Raw genomic sequence first — 20,246 nt, 5'->3', positions numbered from 1 at the left:
CTTTGGATGGGATAAATGCAGAGGACTAATTCTGAGTATGGGTCGCCACACTTCACTAATACCAATTTTTTTTTTTTGCATGCATCAACAGACTGCCGAAAGTAAAAAAACAACAACAATACATATTTAATAATCAATTTTAAATACTATGCATTATAAATAATAAACACTGTGTAGCACGTACAATGCAGTACGTTAAATTCCATCTCGAACATACAACCCCTTTCCACTCGTTCTGCCTCCGAACTGACCAATCATCTTCCACGCTCTCTGACAGCTGACCAATCAGAGAAGGTCTTGCGTTCTGCTGCGAGCTTTATATTTCCGGGGCTGCTTCAGGAATGTAAACTATTCAACATGGAGACAGTTGATAAGCTGGAGGCGATGGTAAGCTGTTTTTTCAGCCAAACGTTTCCATCAGATGTTTTCTAGTGTAAACCGACCGTACGCGTCTAACTGTAAGTGACACAGGTGCCTTTACGATAGACAACGTAATGTAGAGCAAACACGAAGAGTTACATGTTCTGTAAATGCCTCTGACTTTCCCTCACATTGGAAAATTAAGAAAAACATGTAGCTGGATGGCTAACTAGTGCCACTGCTAATGTATTTTTTTCACTTGTATTTACAGCAGAAATCAGCCCTAATATGATTAATTTACTATAATGTGCATATTTTGAATCGAAACCATGGCATTCATTCCGAAAAGTGTTAATTTGGCTCGATGACTGCTGTGCTGAGGGCGGGAGGGCCTGTGCTGTGCGTGAGTCCGCGCGCTGCATCCCGCACTTTCTCCTTATACCTTACTCCATAAGATATTTAAATATATATGTGTAAACATTATGGGTTTATATAGACACCAGTTATTGTAGCAATTGTTATTAACTGATATCAATTTCTATAAATTGTGTCCATTGCTTCTGGAAGAAGCACAGTCCTCTTCGTTCAAGTTTAGACAGATTATTTGCATGCCTACAAAATCTCTTAAAAGCTATATTGGTATTCTGTTTACGTAAATCCATAATATGCAATAATATCATTTTTTTTCATGAGCTTAAATATCGTTAGGAAGTGGAGACGATAGGGGGCGCAGTGTTACTCTTTGTTGCGAACTAGCATTAGTAACTTTACTACACTGCCAGTGTCAGAAATGCCTAATGATAATGTATTTTAGTTATGTTGAGTAAAAATATTAAATTCTCTATCTGAACAATTCCGGCTGTTACTTATTAAATTAGATAAATGCAAAATAGCTATAATGAACAAAATGGCATAATTCACACTCACTTTTAAAATGATTGCCTGTATTATGACACATCTACATATCTGTATCGCAACACTATAATGTTTATGTGACAACTGTGTTTTTCTTCCCAGACTTTTTGTTGACATTATTTACATGATTGGATATTTCAGCATGCAAATGGACCGCCCTGAATGTGTACCGTCTGTCCAGTGCCCCTTTTATATTGTACTACTGATAACCCAGTTATTAAAGCAGTGCAATGTTAAAAGGGCATTGGCCAGGGATTTTTCTCAAAGGTAGGGTCAACAGTGTGGCCAGCCACATCAAGTGCTGTTAACATGTGCTCTGACTTCATTGCACTACTGTATTGGACAGCTAGCAGTGCAATAGTATTGTCAAAGCATCTGAGAGCAGCTTTGCACAATGTTTGAAAGTTTTCAAAGAGGTGCGCACGCCGTCTCATCTGGCATATTGTGGTTTGTCCTCTCTGTTTTACAAGTCATGTCTAATCCTAATTCTTGGGACCCTATCAGTATTGCCTCTGCTGTCCACTGTGTTCAGAGTAGTGCAATATTGCTAATAGGGTTTCAGGTTTTAGGTTGTTCCCTCATTCAAATGGGCCACTAAAGCGTACAAACAGCAGTCAACCCCGATTCAAATCTTGTGAATGCTTACTGAATTGTGATGTTTAGGTCTGTGTCCTTCCTTGTAGTTCCAGAAAGCAGAAGCTGATATAGAATATGTGGAAAAGCGGCTGAAATTTGACTTCATGGCCAATGCGCGAGAAGCGGGCACGTTTGAGGTACGTTCGTATTCATTTTTTAATTTTAAATACTGACCGAGTCTGTTTCTAAACCTGTGGTTGTGGATTTCAGGGAAACCCTGTTCAGTTGCTGGAGAACCTGTCGGCGATCAAAGCGCGGCATGCGGCCCTGTGCACGCAGGTGGAGGAGATTGCGGTGGAACAGAAACGATCAATGGATTCAATACGAGCTCACCTGGACACCACTGTGCAGCTGGTTCAACAGCTGCAGAACACAGCAGATGTGCAGGTATTTGTTCATTTGTGCAACAACAGCCAAAATCTAACAAACCAAAACAGTCCATATTAATCTTACTACACTAGAGGCCATACACAATGATTTCACTATAGTTCAGGAATAGTCTTTGGAAAAAATTAAGGTTTTTGGGTTTGGACTATGCTAATGGGAAATCTTGTTCAAGGTTCCGCCACTGACAAAAGAAGAACAAGAAGCGAGAGACTTTCTCTGCTCATCCATTGCCACATTAAATGTAGAGGTGAGGCATTTTGTAAAGCTTTTTTTTAGCATAATTACACAACTACACTACTGTTCAAAAGTTTGGGGTTGGTATTGTAAGAAGTCTCTTATGCTTACTAGTGCTACATTGATTTGATCAAATACAATATAAACATTAGTATTGTGAAATATTACAATTTAAAATAACTTTTCGTCACTGCAACACTGAATTCTCAGTCGCTATGACTTCAGTCTTCAGTGTCATTCTAATATGCTGATTTAATGCTTAAGAAACATTTCTTCTCACCATAAATTTTGAAAAGTTATTCTGCTAAATATTTTTGTGTAAACCATGATACATTTTTTCAGAATTCTTTGAAGAATACAAAGTAAAAAAAACAGGATTGTGTTTAAATAGAAATATTTTTTAACATTTAAATGTCTCGACTGTCACTTTTGATCAATTTAATGCATCCTTGCTAAATAGAAGTCTTAATTTCTTTAAAAAAAATCTTACTCCCTCTTAATTTTTGAACAGCAGTTGCATGTACTTATTAAAATGTAATTATTTGTGACGTTTGGAGGTAAAAGCTACTTTGAGTTGGTGAATGTGTTTCTGTTTCTTTAGGCCGTGCCTACAGAAGAACCTCAAACTCAAGCACAGTCTGAATGTAAGGACAGAAGAAGACTATCAACATTAAGCAATTGTAACATTGGCACAGTGTCAAGGGTCATCAGCATCGGTGTCAATATCAGTAATTATAAAAATGTTTTGCTTTTTTTCACTCTTGCAGCACAGAACGTGTGTGACGAGGTGTCTGAGGGGACATTTGAGACTGTCCCACGGAATGTACGTGGTAACTTGAAGCTGAATGACCTCAACATGCTCTATAAGCAGTTATCCGAGTACTTCTCAGATAAAGACAGGTTTGTCTGGTCATTTTTGTGCAAACGCATCACCTTTAACCCTGAGCCCTAACATGATTGATAATATAATGTAACTTAAGACAACTAGTATGTGATTATGCATACCATAAAAGTGTTATCTAATACATTTTATTTAAATATTTTAATTCTTGTCTCTTCAGGGGGCCAATAAGCACTCAGAGGATGAAGAAGCTGAACATGAAAGTCAGTGATTCTGCATTGAAGACCTTACAGCATCTTAAAATTATCGAGCTGGATAAAAAAGGACTTGTGTCATTGCTGGCAAAAGACGGGGAGAAAACGGGGACAAAATAGACACACAAACATCACCAAAACATGTAAATCATCCGGTTCCTTCCACCTCTGTGCTGAAGTATATCCCTTCTTGCACTTTGATTGGATCAACAGTTTAGAATAGGAATAACGGCGACTTGAAAACACTTCATAAACATCCATAAAGTTAAAGTATATCCATTAATCAGAATTGCATACATTTTAAAAGAAAATAATTTGATCAGACCTTAAGCACTAAACTTATTTTTGGCTGTTATTTTTCTGTCCTATTTCCTCTGCATTATGTTATGCAGCCATTATTAAACTATATCGTGACCTGTTGTGGCATCATTAGGTTTGTATAAGAAAGAAACTTTACAGCACAAGAGGTTATTTTTTTGTGTGAAGTGAAACGGATGTTTTATCAAATTTCAGATCTCAGTGAAGCAGAGGAGACTGGTAAGATTCAGTGTATTTGCTTTTTTTAGATTACTGTTGTAATTGAGTATGCAATAAAATATCTTATATGTTTCCTTTATTTAGAAGCTACTGAATGCAACAAGAAAATGGCAATACATTTCTGTAACAACAACGTCAGAACATCAAATATAATTTAAAACATTTAAAAATGTATTACATCTATTTGTTACGGTCCATAGTAACATCAAAGCTCAAATTGTTGATGTACATAAGAACAAGTCTAAAGGCTAAGTTTTTTATTTGGAACATTTTCTTACATTAAACAGTAAAATCAACATAAAGAACACAAACCACATGCCTTAAGCATCTAAAATGAAAACTATTCAGACGCAAAACATCGGGATCTGTTTAGGATCTGATAACTTCTCTTTAACAGTCCAGTTTGACTGACTCTGGAAGTGTCTGCTCAAAGGTAGGTGTAGATGTGAATCACTCAACCGGAAGTAATCCTGTCAGATCATCCATCCACTGAGTGAGGGTACGCGTCGGCCAATCTGGTTTCGTTTTTGAAATAACAATCGTGGCCCCAGACAGTGAGTGACCTTATATATTCAGGTAAAATCGTGTTTCTCCAGTCATTGATAAAATCTTGATAGCTAGTGTTAGAGAAGCAGTCAGTGGAATCTTTTTGCCTCCACCTAAGCTCCGCCCACAAAAAAACCATCACAATGTTTGCTGAAAAGGGTAGTCTGTACTAACCCTTGAAAGGAGACTAGAAAAAGACTTCTATCCACGTACCTGCTGCTGTCTCTATGTAGTCCCCTTCTGGACAACACAAGTCCTCTCTCACATCCCCATCTCCTTTTATGTCAGACAAGCTAGACCAAGCACAGATTAATGTTTGACATAATTTAAGAGTAAAATATCATTCAGAAGACATATTTAATCCTATTTATAAAAATCCTAGGCTAGTTTTTGTGTTTGCACAGAAAAACATGGAGCTTCAGCACTCACAGGGACCCTGGGTCTCTAAGGTTTCTCTGCTCTGTGGCTCTTTCCAAAAACATTCTCTGTAGATCCTCATCAAGGGTGGAGCTTGCCCTGCAAGATTTCATAAGCCATTTCAAAGTAGAAGCAACTTAATTTAAGTTTTAAGAGAGGAAAAAACAAATAGAACCTACTAACATGGATCTAAAAAATGAACAAATTTTTCAGTTAAAATATAAAAAACATCCACCCCATAAATTCCTTACAGCTGTAGACAATAGACTATTCTAAATGTTAATAAAAGCCATTTCACTGATATATGTCACTTTTTCTTTTTTTTGTCATCACTGTGTCAAAGTTTACAACCAGTAAATTAAATCCCTTTACTACGGCAAAGTATTGGGGGTTTTACCTCTCAGTTTCATCAAGGCTGTGACTCTTATCTCTTTTCTGAGAGCTTGCATTATCAGCAGAGTTGCGGTCTGGATGATGGTCTGAAAATACAGAAGCACATTACTTCAATTCCTCATTTAAGTTAATAAAAACCCAGCCCTACTGTAGATCTGTCTTACCATGTATCTGACATGGGTTTTCACCCTCACATCCTTCCATCTTCTCTGCAATGTCTTCATCATCAAACACCTTTTCATCAGAGGACTCTTGCTCCCATTGACGTTCAGAGTCTGACGGGTCATCATCACCTACCTCCTCTCCCTTCTCACCCACATCATTATTCTCTGCAGGAAACACAATCAAACAGTTTGATTCTCACATCATGGCAAATACATTATTACGTTTTTAAAAATGATTGCAATGAACAACAAACTGTCAAACCAATAGGATGCTCTGTCTCTTCACTGGGCCCCTGGCTGGTCTCAGTGGACAGTCTGGCTCCAGAGCTGGCAGTGTTGAACTCTGCATTACCGCTGGAGGAAGAGTCTATTTCCTCCCTTCCATCCTTAGAGATGTTGATTTTTACTGGAGACTGCAGGACGCTGGACACAGAGGCATTTGTCTGAAAAGAGAATCAGGATATCAATATAAATGCTCCAGCTGTGATTATATTGATGCAAAAATAAGATAATGGTACATTTACATTTATCAGATGCAAGCTTCTACAACAAAACAACAAGCATTTGTATATAATATAAAGAAGTTGTCTTTACTGAAAAAGCTCTGAGTGAATTCAAGCTGCGAAAACACACAGAAGAGATGTCAATAGCATAAAACAAACAATAATACTTAAGATATTTGATGAGTGTACCATCATATTATGCCAGAAAAAATGACATTTCAAAGCACATTAGAAATCAGAGATGCACTGATACTGACATTTTGGGCAATAACTGAAATGATTAATACTTTTGAAATATAGGTCAAAGATATTATCAAAAAACACCCACCTTAAAAGTCACTCGATAGACAGGCAGATAGATAGATAGTAAATCAAATAAATATATATAAATATAAATAAAGGAAAATAAAGGAATAAATTACATGACGAAACAAAATCAATTAATTATTGCTAAATTTTTGCATCACATTTTATTTATTAATTATTTTCTGTATTTATTTGTAACTTTATTTTTATTATTTTTTAATTCTTATTTTTAATACATAGACAACATTTTACACTATGTAAGTAAAAAATTACAAAAGTATAACAAAAATTATAGAAATAAAATGCCTGTGTACCCTGAAAACAATCAGGCTCTAAGTAGACATTTTAGGTTTAACATTATTTAGGCCAACTGGTGTAAACAATCTGGGGTGTTTATTTGAGTATAAACTGTCAGCTGTATATCAGTCTATTTTACTTATTGGTCTGATATGGAAAACATAAAAAGTCACATTTATTGCCCGATACCGATATGATTGTTGACAGAAATATATTATTCAAATATCATGATTCATTGACTGACAGTGCTGCTGTCTCCTGCGCTGACTGTGGCGTAACTCTCTGTGCAGACAGTATGGGATGGAGCACTGCCCCATGGTGACGTGTCCAACAAGCTCTGGAGGTGAGGGAGGGGCTCAGTGCCAACCTGCACATCTTTAAGGTGTGTCCTATGGCCTGTAATTAAACAGTGCTCACAATTAGACGAAACTGACCCACACAACATATTCTGAATCTTGATTCATGTTACATTTTTCTGATTCCCAGCTTACTTTTTGGGCTGCGTGGGGTGCTGTTACAGGGTGGATGTCCTCTGCTGAGAGGGATGGGCGGGGCTTCAGCTGACTCCACCCATTCTAGGTGATTGGCTGGTGAACAGGATATGCTGGAGAGGTCTGCAATCTCAGCGAGGTCTGGCAAACAACTGATCGAACAAAATTACCAAAACACGGAGCACAGACTCAGCCAAAGGAAGATTTCATTTATAATGACAAAACACATATACATACAAATGCATTTAACAAAAGTGACAAAATACACTACCACTTAATAGTTTGGGGTCCGGAAGATGTTAATATTTTAAAAAGTAATGTATTCCTGTGATGGCAAAGCTGAAATTTCAGCAGCCATTACTCCACTGCTGACCCCAAAACTTAACAGTTAATAAAAAAGAACATGTATATTACAATAAACTGAATTTTATCATCTGTTATTGAGCTTTGTGTGAGATGCTTTATTTCGTGTACCTGATGGTAGGAATACACCTGTGCATGGATTCAGACTCCTTTGAGTCCTCTTGAGCAAGCTGGTATTCTAGATAAAAAAAGGGTGACATAAAGGTTATAAAAAAGACATATGTCACCCACAAAGCTGGCAATGCAATGACTGCAGGCTGTTTTGATCTACATACCACTCAGACTGTTTTCACCAGCCTGTTTTCCCTCTGCTGGAGTTGTGCTGGGTCGACACACCTCCACTGTGACGTCCAACTCATCCTCTGAGCTCAATGACTGAAAAACATAACAAGGGATGAGGAAATCTACCTCTTTTATTCTTCAAGGCATATGCCTAATCTTCTGATTTTTTTGCATTATATAAAGAGTGTCCAAAAAATATCTAAAATTGCCTATTTGTACCTGAGAACGCTCTTCACCAGATGATGTGTGGTTGGACAGGTGATGTTTGGGTGTGTAGAACATGCTAGATTGCTGTGTCTGTGTATAGTCCAAACCATCTGAACTGCCCTCATCCTTGTGACATAACATACATTAAAGGGTACATATTTAGCATTTTTATAGCATTTTGTTGTAGAAGTCCACATATAATGTTAAGGTTTAAGTCATACAACAATCTTGATTTAGTTTTAAATGACGATTTATTAAACTCACACTGGCCTTATTAAACAGACTATTATACAAAAAAACTGTTTTTGTTACTATACCTTTAAAAATTCTACATGTAAAAAAGCATGCTGAATGTTCATATGCAAATGTAGGTGGCTGTGTTTCGTTAAAAAAAGAAAGAAACATTAATGAAATGGTACAAAACAAATATAAATAAAGGTCATAGTTTATCACCTCAGTTTGGCTTGTCACCTCCAGCACTCCATTGGTCACATCAAAAGTGTGATTGATAGTGTGGTAATTTGTGCTCTCCTCACTTTCACTCTGAATACCTGCCATTAAATAGCATTTATACACATTTTTAAATATAAAAAATTATTATTATTATTATATATAAAAAAAAGGAATTTAATATTGAATTGAGCCTAAATAAAACACTAAATGAAATATCTTAAAGGGACAGTTCACCCAAAAAATGAAAATTGTCATCAAGTTCCAAGTTCCCAACCTGTATGAGTTTCTTTCTACTGATGAACACAAAAGAAGATATTTTGAAGAATGTGGGTAACCAAACAGTTGCAAGAGGGTGAACAGCATGAGGGTCAGTAAATGATGACAAAATTTAAATTTTTAGGTGAACTATCCCTTTAACAGTAATTTCAGGCACAGCTCTATTACCGGCAAAACTCTTGAATAGTTGCTCCAGATCAGTGCTTTCCTGGGTCTCATATTCCTGGTAGCCATTCACACTATTTCTGTCCTGTAGGTGGAACTGTTGCTCTGCTACATCCTCACTGTCACTGCTGCCAAAAGCACTCAAGGGTGACCCCAATCGCCCACGTGTCATTAGGGCCACCATTTCACTAACCTCACCTGCACCGACACACACAACAAGTCACATGACACCTCTAAGACAGTCTTTGAACTGCATAAATTGCACATGAAGATAATGAATGGTGTGGCTGTTGTTTCTCACTGGTCCATGAGGGTCTTGTTTGGACGTGTTTTTTAAGAGATTGGTGTGTGTCATCTTTCTGAGTCTCCAACAACCCAAGTTGCATATGTAACCTGAAACAAAGAGATGTATTTGCTTATTTTTTGTCATCTTCTTGCCTATTTGTTCATATATATCCTTCCTGTTGTTGCCATCCATCTATCATTCTCCTTTTGACTTATATCAGTCTTTTTCTGCTAATGCTCTTATACTGTTGTACCTCTCAGATTTTTGATGTTGCTGTCCTCTTTTTGTTGTTTCAACTCTCTTCAAGTCCCTGTTCTCCTCCTGTAAGTGAAGCTTTTTCCTCATATTTTTTCGATAAATTATTTAAATCATTAAGCTTTACTGATTGCTATTCCTTTTTTGTTTGTAGGTGATCTGTTGGTGGTATGTTTCACTCATTTAGTTTAGTTTTTTTTCTTTCTTTCCTCAAGAAATTAATACTTTTATTCAGCAAGGGCACATTAAACTGATCAAACGTGACACGTACCTTTACACTACTAGGAAGGGATGTGCTGTCGAAGCTCTCATCTTGAGCTGAGCTGTACTGACTGACCTCCTCATCTCCATTAATGGTCCAGTTGGGAATATAATTTTTAAACGGTGGTCCCACAGCCTTCCCAACACAATCACTGCACTCTTTTTCCATGTGCGCCCTCTTCATCACAGCATCCACCTCATCAAAGCAAGGGGTGTCCAATTGGGCCGCTTCTACATTATCCAGACTCTGCTCAGCCTGCTGTAGAAGTACCTGAGACACTTTAAGGTTGAGAACAATGGAGCCAGTATGCTTTGAGATAGAGCGGTTAATTGCCAGATCCTTGTCTGTATCACTATAGTTAGAACAAGGTGGCTCAAAAAGTGGAGTATGATGGGTAGTTGGCCATTCCTGCAAAGCAGTGACGTCACTATGCAAAATATCCCAGTGGAGGTCATCAGTGTCTGTGGTGGACTCCTCTTCTTCTTTGTAGATTCCTTCCAGGAGATTTTCCTGGATCACATTGTGTACTGCAGTCCTGCAGTGCTGATATACTATGAGGAAAGAATAGGACAAACTATATGAATGTATTACATCAAATTAATGTACTTAACACTTTCTCACAAAAGCGATAATTTTCTATGCTCTAAAACGTTCCCTAATCATGACTGAATGGAAATCTCACCAGATTTGACCTGCTCTCTCGCCTGATTAATGTCAGTGTTCCATCCAGGGATGCTCTGACGAGCTGACCATGAGTTCCATCCACTTCTTGTATTCTCGCTTCTTATCTCCTGTTGTATATTAGATTGCACCATTTACTCTTATGCTGATATACTGAATATTACTCTCTATATCTGGAAAAACCTTGTATAACATATCGTAAATCATTTTACTTACTGATTTTACATTTTTCTATCATGTCACCCACCAACTTTTGAAAAGTAGTACACATCCAGAAAATAAAGCATATTACATGTGCACTGATACATACTTATGAGATAAGAGTATCAGAACTAGACCATTGTACAAACCCTTATATAACAGCGTAGATTGTAGCACAAATCGTGCAGGTTGCTGGTCCTGTGCTGGGCTCTGTGCTGGAGGCCCGCCTGCAGGAACTGGTAATAAGGCTCAGGAACGGCAGGGTTTGCTATCAGAGCCTGGCCGGCTTCTACCGACCGTTTTATCCAGCGTGGGTCTGTGGAGCCCCATGGCAAAGCATCTGTACAAGGCAATATAACTGCTTTACAATTTGCAAGCTAGCAACACAAAACAAGATCTATTACACAAGCTCTACTGTTTGCATCGCATGCATGAATGTACCTGTATAGATCTCCTGTATAAGGGTGCACACACTATAGAGATCAGCTTTTCCTGTACATGCTCTACATCTTATCACTTCTGGAGCTTCCCAGTTGATAAGGCTGAGAGGTAAAGGAACAGGAGGTGGGGTGTAGAGGGCCGTTCCCTCACTGCAATTGGAAAAGAGGGTAAAGGCATGTCAAACAACTAAAAACCGTGTCCGTTATGAATAGAAGCCATTTAATTTACACATTTCCTAAATTCAGGTTATTTTAAATATATAAAGATTTTTTATTATTATTTGAATATGTTCCTTGAGGTTTACTTGTTAATAAAGTTTTTTTGCACAAAAAAAAGCAAATATGTGGAAAAATTATTATTTTCAACCCTATTCTGACTCTCTGTCTGAAACGATCTGTTTTTAAAGGTGCTGTATGTAGGATTGACACCGAGTGGTTGAACTAGGTATTGCAGTCCAAATTCAAACTACCGGTATTGGAGAGGGTTTTTTTCATCCGGCCCCTCCTCCTCAGACTTGAGGCACAGGCAGGTTGCCAGATTGAGGACACCATGAATTAAATTAAATACGCTGTGTTTTCCACCAACTGGCAACCCGGGGTGCCGAAATACAATTGGGTAAACTGGCAGTGGGCGTGTTTCACAAACCAAAACAAAGACCGACATTCCGGCCCGGAACGCACATATTCAAAGGACTGTAGCATTGTTTTTCAGATAAACAAGTATGTTAACTTAGCATGTTTCTTAAATATCTGCAAACATATTACATTATTATAACATATTATAAACATATTTTTATGCTTTAGTAGAGTCAAAAACTTACATACAGCACCTTCAAGGGGCGGGTCCTTTAAAGGGGTCATATGATGCGATTTCAAGTTTTCCTTTCTCTTTGGAGTGTTACAAGCTGATTGTGCATAGATAAGATCCCTGAAGTTGCAAAGACTAAAGTCTCAAAACCAAAGAGATATTCTTTATCAAAGTTAAGACTCTGCCACGTCTTTACATTTATTTTGAAAGATGAAGCTCGCGATTATGGTAAGGGGCGTTACATTTCCGACGAGTGCTTGCGGTGTTCGGCCAATCACAATGCACTGGGTCAGCTGGCCAATCAGAGCAGACTGCTCTTGTCGGAAGGAGGGACTTTGTAGAAAACGAAGCGTTGAGAGAGGCGGGGCATAGAGGACTTACAATAATGTACAGTATTTGAAAAATAATGTGTTTTTTGAACATTAAAGCATGTCAGCATATTCTGTTACACCAAATACACAAAATAATGATCTTTAAAAAAGCATCATATGACCCCTTTAAGGCTTGTCAAGAATCAGCCACTGTTGTGATTGGCTAAAGTCACTGTATAGGAAACCGTATCAACGCCCCCTCGCTATTTGCATGTGAGTGTTTTGACAACATGATTAAAAAAAAACGCTCCTTTCCAGACAAAGCATTATGAAATCATTTACTTTTGGTTTGTAATGCAGCTCTTATATGCCAAAAGATCAAGGCAAATAGGATTTCTCATGTCATGACCCCTTTAATATATGCCTTTAGTGAGGACGGCGTACCTGGGCACAATGAACCCGAGGCCCGTAACCTTGGCAATTCCAGGGTGCACAATGAGTACAGTGTGTGAGGAAAGGGCCCGGAGCACCAGAGATCGGCCATGCAGGTACATTAACACCTCACACACCTGTAGCACCACTGATAACAGGTCAACCAGCTGTAGGAGAGGAAACTCATCCCGCTGCAGAGTGTGGAAATAAACAATGAACACATTTTAAGATAAAGCCACTTCTCAGTCATTTATAAATCTTTTTGAAATTTCAAATATTACCCTTTGGTGCAGCAGACTGTACAGGGACCCCACATTTACTCTCTCATAGACCAGCTTTGTGCTGTCCAGGTCAACGGACATACTCACAGCCATCAGCAGCAGCAGGTGCGGGTGAGACAGCTGACTGCACAGGATATAATAGTAACCATTGCTATTGCACAGTGTATTTAGATAACAAATAACAATGTAGGAAAAAATAATAAAGGTTTTGAATTACTTCATTAAATGATGATAAAATTTTCATTTTGAGGTGATGTTTTCCATAATTCAAGTATTCCATTTCTGTCAACATTAAATTAAAATGGACCGTAATAAATCTGTCGAAAAATGTCACTGGTTTAACTGTGCATGATTCTAACCAGGGTTATTGTTATAGGTAACTAAAACTATAGCTAAAACTAAAACCATAAAAATAAAAAATTAATTATTTAAATAAATGTTATAAAATGTCTCATTTTTATTTAGTTGATGTACTGAAAAACTAAACCTGAAATACAAATGAATAAAAAATGTATAGACATATTAAAAAAGACAAAACTAAAAACAACAAAATTACTACAACATAAATATTAAATTTAAAATGCAAACCGAAAAGAGAAAAAAAACTACAATAGGATCTCAATAACCCTAAAATAACATAGAATCCATTATCTCTATAATATATAACTCTAAAAATAATAATATAGGTTTAATAATCCTTCATCAAAGTGATATCTTTATCTGCTTTAAAATTATTTTTTTGATGAACAGCTATGCGGCCCAGGAAAAATAATAATAGCAATATAATATTAACCAGTAACATCACATCCCAACATGTTTCATCCAATCCAATTGGATAAAATTCACAAATTTAATTCAGTTTCACTCAGAAATACGTAACATTACGGAAGTGAATGCACTGCAAATAATGTTTCATATTGTCTACAAAATTATACAAAAAGACTTATCACCTAAATCAAGTTTTATTAATAGCAGTCCTTTACATGTTTACAGTCAAACTCTTTTGCAGCTTTTAAAGAGTGTTCATTGTCCTACCAGCAATACTCCTGCTCAGAAATGAGTAGATCCAGGAGACCATCGCGTTCTTCATATTGTTGCAAAATCTGATCATGCAGCTCTTTAACAGTGACACGACATCCTTTCCAACTGTAACTAAGGCAGAGTTAAAAAAATTATTACGTTTGCTGTAAGGAAATGCTGTATATCCATTTAAATCTGTCCTCTTACTTCATGAATATTCAATAAAAGGTCATGGCTTGATTACAATGTCTTACTTGGTCATATGTATGAAAGATCCACACATAAAGGAATTGAGAGGCTCATCGTTAGCTTGAGCTAAATCACTGTCACTTATCAAGGGCACAGAAGCAGCCAGTCCCAGACCCAACTCTGGCTTCTCAGAGTATAACTGTAATGATTACAGAACAACATCTTAACAGCTCAATGTGATTAATAGCTGTCAACATGAAAGTACATTGTGTTTAGTAGATTTGGTATGCTAATGGAAAGGGGGAATGTTCATTTTATAATCCTTATAATCGTAGTCTAGGATTTAGAACATGTTTGTTAATATGAAAACATTTATGTATAAAGGTTTAACCTTCTCAAAATATTTGCAAGAGAGAAAAAAATGTTTATGCATACCTTTCCATAGCCAAAACACTGCATCATCATATCACAGGCAGACATCTTACAATTTATTTTATTTTCATGAGTGAGCCCAGATGCCCTAAAGAGAAGGACAAATACAAATAAAACTTTACTTTTACTTTTGTACAATCAGAGTCTTGAATCACTGTTCTAGGTATTGTTTCTTTCTCTTTCTCTAAATGACACTATAACTAAAGGCTGGAGAACACTACACAATGTTTGCACATATTTTCCATTGATTTGCATTCTGGTTCTCTGCAACTATTTACAAAGTCGTCAAGTGTTTTATTCCTAGTGTTTTCAAATCTGTTAAGGTTTTGAAAGTCGTGTATTCAAGCCTTAAAACACAGAAAGTGTTGACTGATAAAGATGAATGGTCAGAGAAGAGCTGCAGATCTTACAGAGGTCGCAAAAGCTTAAGCAGGGATGGAGAGCTGAGCAGTGTCTTTGAGGAGGTTGGGGTGATACGCGCATCCCTGGACGGATGGGTTTGCAGCAACCTCTGCATTTGAGACTCACATCTCTTCAGAAAAGCAAGCATCTGTAGATAAAAAAGAATAAATGGTCTAATGATGCCTTTACACTGCGGTGCATATACAAACCCAATTCCAAAAAAGTTGGGACACTGTACAAATTGTGAATAAAAAAGGAATGGAATCATTTACAAATCTCATAAACTTATATTTTATTCACAATAGAATATAGATAACATATCAAATGTTGAAAGTGAGACATTTTGAAATGTCATGCCAAATATTGGCTCATTTTGGATTTCATGAGAGCTACACATTCCAAAAAAGTTGGGACAGGTAGCAATAAGAGGCCAGAAACGTTAAATCTACATATAAGGAACAGCTGGAGGACCAATTTGCAACTTATTAGGTCAATTGGCAACATGATTGGGTATAAAAAGAGCCTCTCAGAGTGGCAGTGTCTCTCAGAAGTCAAGATGGGCAGAGGATCACCAATTCCCCCAATGCTGCGGCGAAAAATAGTGGAGCAATATCAGAAAGGAGATTATAGAAAACATTTGGCGCATCATAAAGAGGAAGATGCGACAAAGAAGACCTAAGACAGTTGAGCAACTAGAAGCCTGTATTAGACAAGAATGGGACAACATTCCTATTCCTAAACTTGAGCAACTTGTCTCCTCAGTCCCCAGACGTTTGCAGACTGTTATAAAAAGAAGAGGGGATGCCACACAGTGGTAAACATGGCCTTGTCCCAACTTTTGAGATGTTGATGCCATGAAATTTAAAATCAACTTATTTTTCCCTTAAAATTATAAATTTTCTCAGTTTAAACATTTGATGTCATCTATGTTGTATTCTGAATAAACTATTGAAATTTGAAACTTCCACATCATTGCATTCTGTTTTTATTCACAATTTGTACAGTGTCCCAACTTTTTTGGAATCGGATTTGAACAACGAAATTACTACTATACTAAAATAATTATATAAATGTAAATAAAAACATCCTGAAATGTGTTTGAAACTATGAAATTGTAATTAAAATGTGATAACTGCATTATGAAATACTCTGTCATGACAAAGACAAAGTTTAAGGCTGCACTGGTGCTGCATTTTATAGACATAGAACCAAAGCAGCATCAAAACAATCAGCACACACCTTCGGACTGTTCTCCTGAGCACCTGCCTTGGCCCAGTCCTTCGGCATCCGGCCCTGATCATCATGGAGACGCAGGTCCCCGCCAGAATCCAGCAGTGAACTGCCAATATTTGAAAAACATTTCATCTGTTTGTGTCCGACAAGAGACGATTTTTCCGGTCAAAATCTCGCAGATTCATTCACGGGCGGTTTACTGTGAACTGCCGTGTTAAAAATGCTACTTAGAGTGTCAGTAGTTGTGCAGATGCTCTAATATTTTAAACATCTGATTTTAACAATTGTATTTTGTGTTAAAAAACATCTGTCTGTCGCTGTCGTGCTGGTTGAAGTGAGATTTACGAGCCTCAACCCACCTTTCGCGTGTTTCCACCCACCCACCGTGAACTTTCATTTTTGCTGTTTGTGAAGGAGTTTTATTAGTCAATACTAGGAAGGAAAGTGTCGTTATTGTGCTGGGATGCGGAAGGGAGAGGAGTAGGGCTGATGGTAAACATGTTAAGGGTTTAAAGTGAATGGCTCGGTGATCATGTCGTCTATGGAGGGTGTTTTCTCCTGGGTGAGTGACTGGCAGTGGCTCTGCATGGTCACTCTCTTTCTGGCCTCTGTTGTCACTTTGATTATATACTTGGTGCTGTATTTTTCCAACGAACCTCCTGTTGGGAAAACACCTCTCAGTAATGTGGATTCTGAGGAAGCCGATGGGATTTTATGCTGGGTGCTGTCTCTGAAAAGCTGGAAGAGTCAGTGGAGAAGAGCCTGGTTCAGGAGCCTTAATGGAGAAGCTTGTAGATCACAGGTGGGTTTGTTGTTGTTGTTGTTGTTTTAATTCAGTTAAATCTATGATTAGTCTTCATTTTTAAAGTAGCACATACAAGCTCCTAAAAAGGTCAATGTTGTGGTCTTTTTTGCTTATTGTTTTCCTTGGGTGTTTTGTTCCTCTTATTAGAGTGGGATCCAGCTGACATTTGAAGAAGATGGTGTTCAATCATCAGAACTGGCCGTGGACCAGATTTCAAGCTTTACTAAAACACCCAGTCAAAAAGTAAGGTCACTCTTTGAACGTTTATACACACTAACCTATACGAGTAAACTATTTGTTGCCATACTACTTTATTATCTCACCCTGCTTGCTTACGAGAACTGTATTTAGGTTTGGATGTTTTGAATCAAAATAGGGTTATAAGACTTCTCGTTTTGATGATTCAGAAAGATTATTAGCTATGTTATGACTGATGAAGCATGAGGATATTTAAAGTGACAAACTGGTCTTAGTCATAATTGTATTCTTTTTGCAGAATGTCCTGTGTCAGGTGGTTGGAAACAAGCTGCAGTTTTCTCTCAGTGCTTTACCAAGCTCAATGTCTTCAGAAACCCCCCTGAGATACAGTGTGAAGATATCTCCACTTCGTCTGCAGGTAAACATGAGTGTTTATTCTGCTCTTAGTGTCACTTGAGGATGGTTGGGTAAACGCAAGCGCTTTGGCATATGTATAACAAATTGTCAAACAAGACAGTCATTCTTTAAATGCTTCCAGGAATATTGGCAATGGTGAGGCAGATTATCCATTTTTTTTTGTTTTTTTTAACATTCTCTTGGAGTGGACAAGCATCTCCTTCTTTGTGATTCTATTACTTTTTTTTATATCAGTTTTGGTTTCAACAATTTTTTTTATGTAAATGTATTTCAGTTAGCTGCCAAGGTAACATTTCTAATTTAAGTTAGGTTTTTTTCTAACATTATATTTTATTTGATTTCAGCTTTATTTCAGTTGCTGAAAATGATTTGTAATATTTTTGGTTAATAATAGCACTGTTTTATATGTGCACAGTCACATACCTGTAAGGATCATTTGCTCTTGAATAAGATGTCCCATGTGCTCATGAGAGATGTAACGTTTCATGCGCCATCCCGAATGCTTTTGATTTATGGGGTGTGACTCACTCTGCCGTTTTATTCACCACGGGAATCAGATTAAGTGCATCGGTCGCGAGTACTGGCTCAATGTCCTGCCTTTGTTTTAATCACCATTAATATGTCTCTGCCTCAGAAACATGAAATTTCACTGGTACATCCTGCCTAGAATTATTCATGGAAAATCTTGTACCTCTTGCAAAGAAAGTCCGTTTAATATTGCGCTACAAATGGCAGTAAAAATTACTTTCAGTGTGCCCTCAGAGCTGCAGCTTTTTCTGCTCTGCAGTCGTTGACTATGCATTGTGTTTAAAAGCTCACACAGCCTTTACTCAATTGCATTACAGCTATTTTTAAACCAATAAGTTGGCCGGTTCCTCATTGTCGTGCTGATCCCGTTTTAGCCCTATGTGCGTTGAGTGGCTAAATGCGTTTAACCTGTCGTTAAATCTTTCGTTTCCTTGTATGCCTTCAGAATCCGCCCCGGATCTGTGGTATTCTGTCATAGTGGGCTGTTTTTGTTCAAACAAATCAGGTCAAGTGCTAGATTGTAAATAGAATACCAGACATGTGCCGAGTTTACATACGGAATACTGGCCTTTTTAGAAGCAGTTGCATTTTCTGTTTTTCATTCAAGCCTCTTTCTGGAGGAATCCAGGTGGTCACTGCATATTTTCTAGCTGTTTCTCCTGCTGATCAGCGCCGGTTGCTGGAAAGCTCCCAGTGGTTGTTAGAATGGCTTCGTAGTCTGAACAACAGTATATTTAGGGCTTTTGTTTCTGTTCTAGAGGTCGGTGCACTCTAGAGCTCACAGCCACTTATGAAGTTGAGGAATAACACTTTTATTGTGACTCCATAGGGTCCAACTCTTGGCAGAGTTACAAGTACTGTAAGCAAATATCTTTTCAGGTTCAGATTGAAATAGATTGAATTTTCTGTATATATTGCACTGTAGGTCATAAGTGACATTTTCTAGTTCATCCACCCTCTTCTGACTTTAGAATTTGTATATTTTGTAGAATGTGATTTAGAAATCAACTTGAGCATTGGACTGGAATTTGGCATCCTGTAATTTTTTTTCTCCACTTTTCACCCAAGTTCAGTCTTCAGAAATGTAAAGCAGTCATGCTTGGACATGACAGCCCATTCCTCCGTGTATTGTGGGCCCTGCGGCTCAATGAGCTGTTGTGAATATGTGAATGCTCTGGACCCTTTGTTTATTGTGAGTTTGAAGTAGGCCGTGTTATGTTATTCTGTTGTTGGCCGCTGTGTGTTTCTGCCTTGCTGATATAAAGCAGCAACATTTGTTGTTTAATTTATGGCTGATATTATGTCAACATAGATCTGTACGCTGTTTATTTCAGTTGGTTTTTCAAGCACCATTTTTCTGAAATTGATGATATACAAATACCTGTATGCGGCAAGTTAACAATGGTATATAGTTGTACTTGGTTGTTTGTTGTAATGTATTATTATTAATGACTTGTATTAAACTTTGGAGTCTTTTTTATATTGCATTTGCTACTATTTTTTTATTATTTTTTTTTTAAAAGCCCAGCTCATTTTTAAAGCCCATAGTATTAAAAAATGTAAAAAAAAAAAAAATTAGGTCTAGAAATTGTTTGACTTGGTTTCTCTAACAGTGTAAAATACTTTTTCTGAGTTTTAAATGAAATAATTCAGAAAAATGTGTCATGGTTTCCATAAAAAAATATATATATATATATTAAAGGGGTCATATGATGCGATTTCAAGTTTTCCTTTCTCTTTGGAGTGTTACAACGTTCAAATGCTGAGTTTTGAGCATCGTGTGTGTGTGTGTGTGTGCGTGCGTGCACGCGCACGCGAGAGAGAGCGTTGTGTGTGTGTGTCTGCGCGCGTCACAGTGAAGTCAGCTGTCTTAACCGTGGCTTTTGTACTGCAAACACATATTCATCACTGTGTCTGTCACAAGACTCTGTTCCCCTTTCGGGCTCTGTCTTTACATTTATTTTGAAAGATGAAGCTCGCGATTATGGTAAGGGGCGTTACATTTCCGACGAGTACTTGCGGTGTTCGGCCAATCACA

The 20,246-nt window shown here is 37.5% G+C and overlaps 4 protein-coding genes across 6 annotated transcripts in view; 2 read left to right on the top strand and 2 right to left on the bottom strand.

Annotated features, from left to right (window-relative positions):
* The first annotated feature begins 321 nt into the window (after window positions 1-321).
* Window positions 322-4,517, top strand: LOC107588916 (spindle and kinetochore-associated protein 2-like). 3 transcript variants are annotated; one of them, XR_001609630.1, is made up of 8 exons: window positions 322-387; window positions 1,959-2,048; window positions 2,122-2,298; window positions 2,471-2,545; window positions 3,134-3,176; window positions 3,300-3,432; window positions 3,594-4,164; window positions 4,249-4,517. XR_001609630.1 is itself a non-coding variant. In XM_016277182.1 (8 exons), the coding sequence occupies exons 1-7, from the start codon at window positions 358-360 to the stop codon at window positions 3,745-3,747; spliced, it is 702 nt and encodes a 233-aa protein (XP_016132668.1). In that variant the 5' UTR covers window positions 322-357; the 3' UTR covers window positions 3,748-3,770; window positions 4,141-4,179. The 3 variants fall into 3 exon arrangements, 2 of the variants coding, with proteins under 2 accessions (XP_016132668.1, XP_016132658.1); XM_016277182.1 differs by lacking the exon at window positions 4,249-4,517 and having other exon boundaries at window positions 3,594-3,770; window positions 4,141-4,179; XM_016277172.1 differs by lacking the exon at window positions 4,249-4,517 and having other exon boundaries at window positions 3,594-4,227.
* A 238-nt stretch (window positions 4,518-4,755) lies between these two features.
* On the bottom strand, window positions 4,756-6,382 carry LOC107589435 (transcription factor SPN1-like). The gene is made up of 6 exons (XM_016277883.1): window positions 6,377-6,382; window positions 5,947-6,127; window positions 5,685-5,849; window positions 5,525-5,606; window positions 5,140-5,226; window positions 4,756-5,003 (listed from the first exon to the last, which is right to left on the bottom strand). The coding sequence occupies exons 1-6, from the start codon at window positions 6,380-6,382 to the stop codon at window positions 4,898-4,900; spliced, it is 627 nt and encodes a 208-aa protein (XP_016133369.1). The 3' UTR covers window positions 4,756-4,897.
* A 594-nt stretch (window positions 6,383-6,976) lies between these two features.
* LOC107589776 (uncharacterized) lies at window positions 6,977-16,314 on the bottom strand. The gene is made up of 20 exons (XM_016278309.1): window positions 16,267-16,314; window positions 15,036-15,175; window positions 14,629-14,713; window positions 14,259-14,392; window positions 14,020-14,136; window positions 12,985-13,108; window positions 12,716-12,894; window positions 11,154-11,302; window positions 10,862-11,052; window positions 10,513-10,621; window positions 9,840-10,381; window positions 9,567-9,634; window positions 9,329-9,420; window positions 9,031-9,225; window positions 8,587-8,684; window positions 8,146-8,259; window positions 7,920-8,019; window positions 7,756-7,822; window positions 7,282-7,433; window positions 6,977-7,186 (listed from the first exon to the last, which is right to left on the bottom strand). Exons 1-20 carry the CDS (start codon window positions 16,312-16,314, stop codon window positions 7,023-7,025), a joined length of 2,868 nt encoding a protein of 955 aa, XP_016133795.1. The 3' UTR covers window positions 6,977-7,022.
* Window positions 16,315-16,376: 62 nt separating this feature from the next.
* LOC107589428 (C2 domain-containing protein 2-like) overlaps window positions 16,377-20,246 on the top strand; it is a 13,344-nt gene continuing 9,474 nt past the window's right edge. The window contains exons 1-3 of the mRNA XM_016277871.1: window positions 16,377-17,062; window positions 17,213-17,308; window positions 17,562-17,681. Coding sequence (XP_016133357.1) covers window positions 16,793-17,062; window positions 17,213-17,308; window positions 17,562-17,681 — 486 coding nt within the window. The 5' untranslated portion in view covers window positions 16,377-16,792. The remainder of the gene's footprint in view (window positions 17,063-17,212; window positions 17,309-17,561; window positions 17,682-20,246) is intronic.

This window comes from Sinocyclocheilus grahami, unplaced genomic scaffold (assembly GCF_001515645.1).
Source record: "Sinocyclocheilus grahami isolate Dianchi unplaced genomic scaffold, SAMN03320097.WGS_v1.1 scaffold7.1, whole genome shotgun sequence".
NCBI classification, from domain to species: Eukaryota; Metazoa; Chordata; class Actinopteri; order Cypriniformes; family Cyprinidae; genus Sinocyclocheilus; species Sinocyclocheilus grahami.
This window is presented reverse-complemented; position numbering and strand designations above follow the sequence as displayed.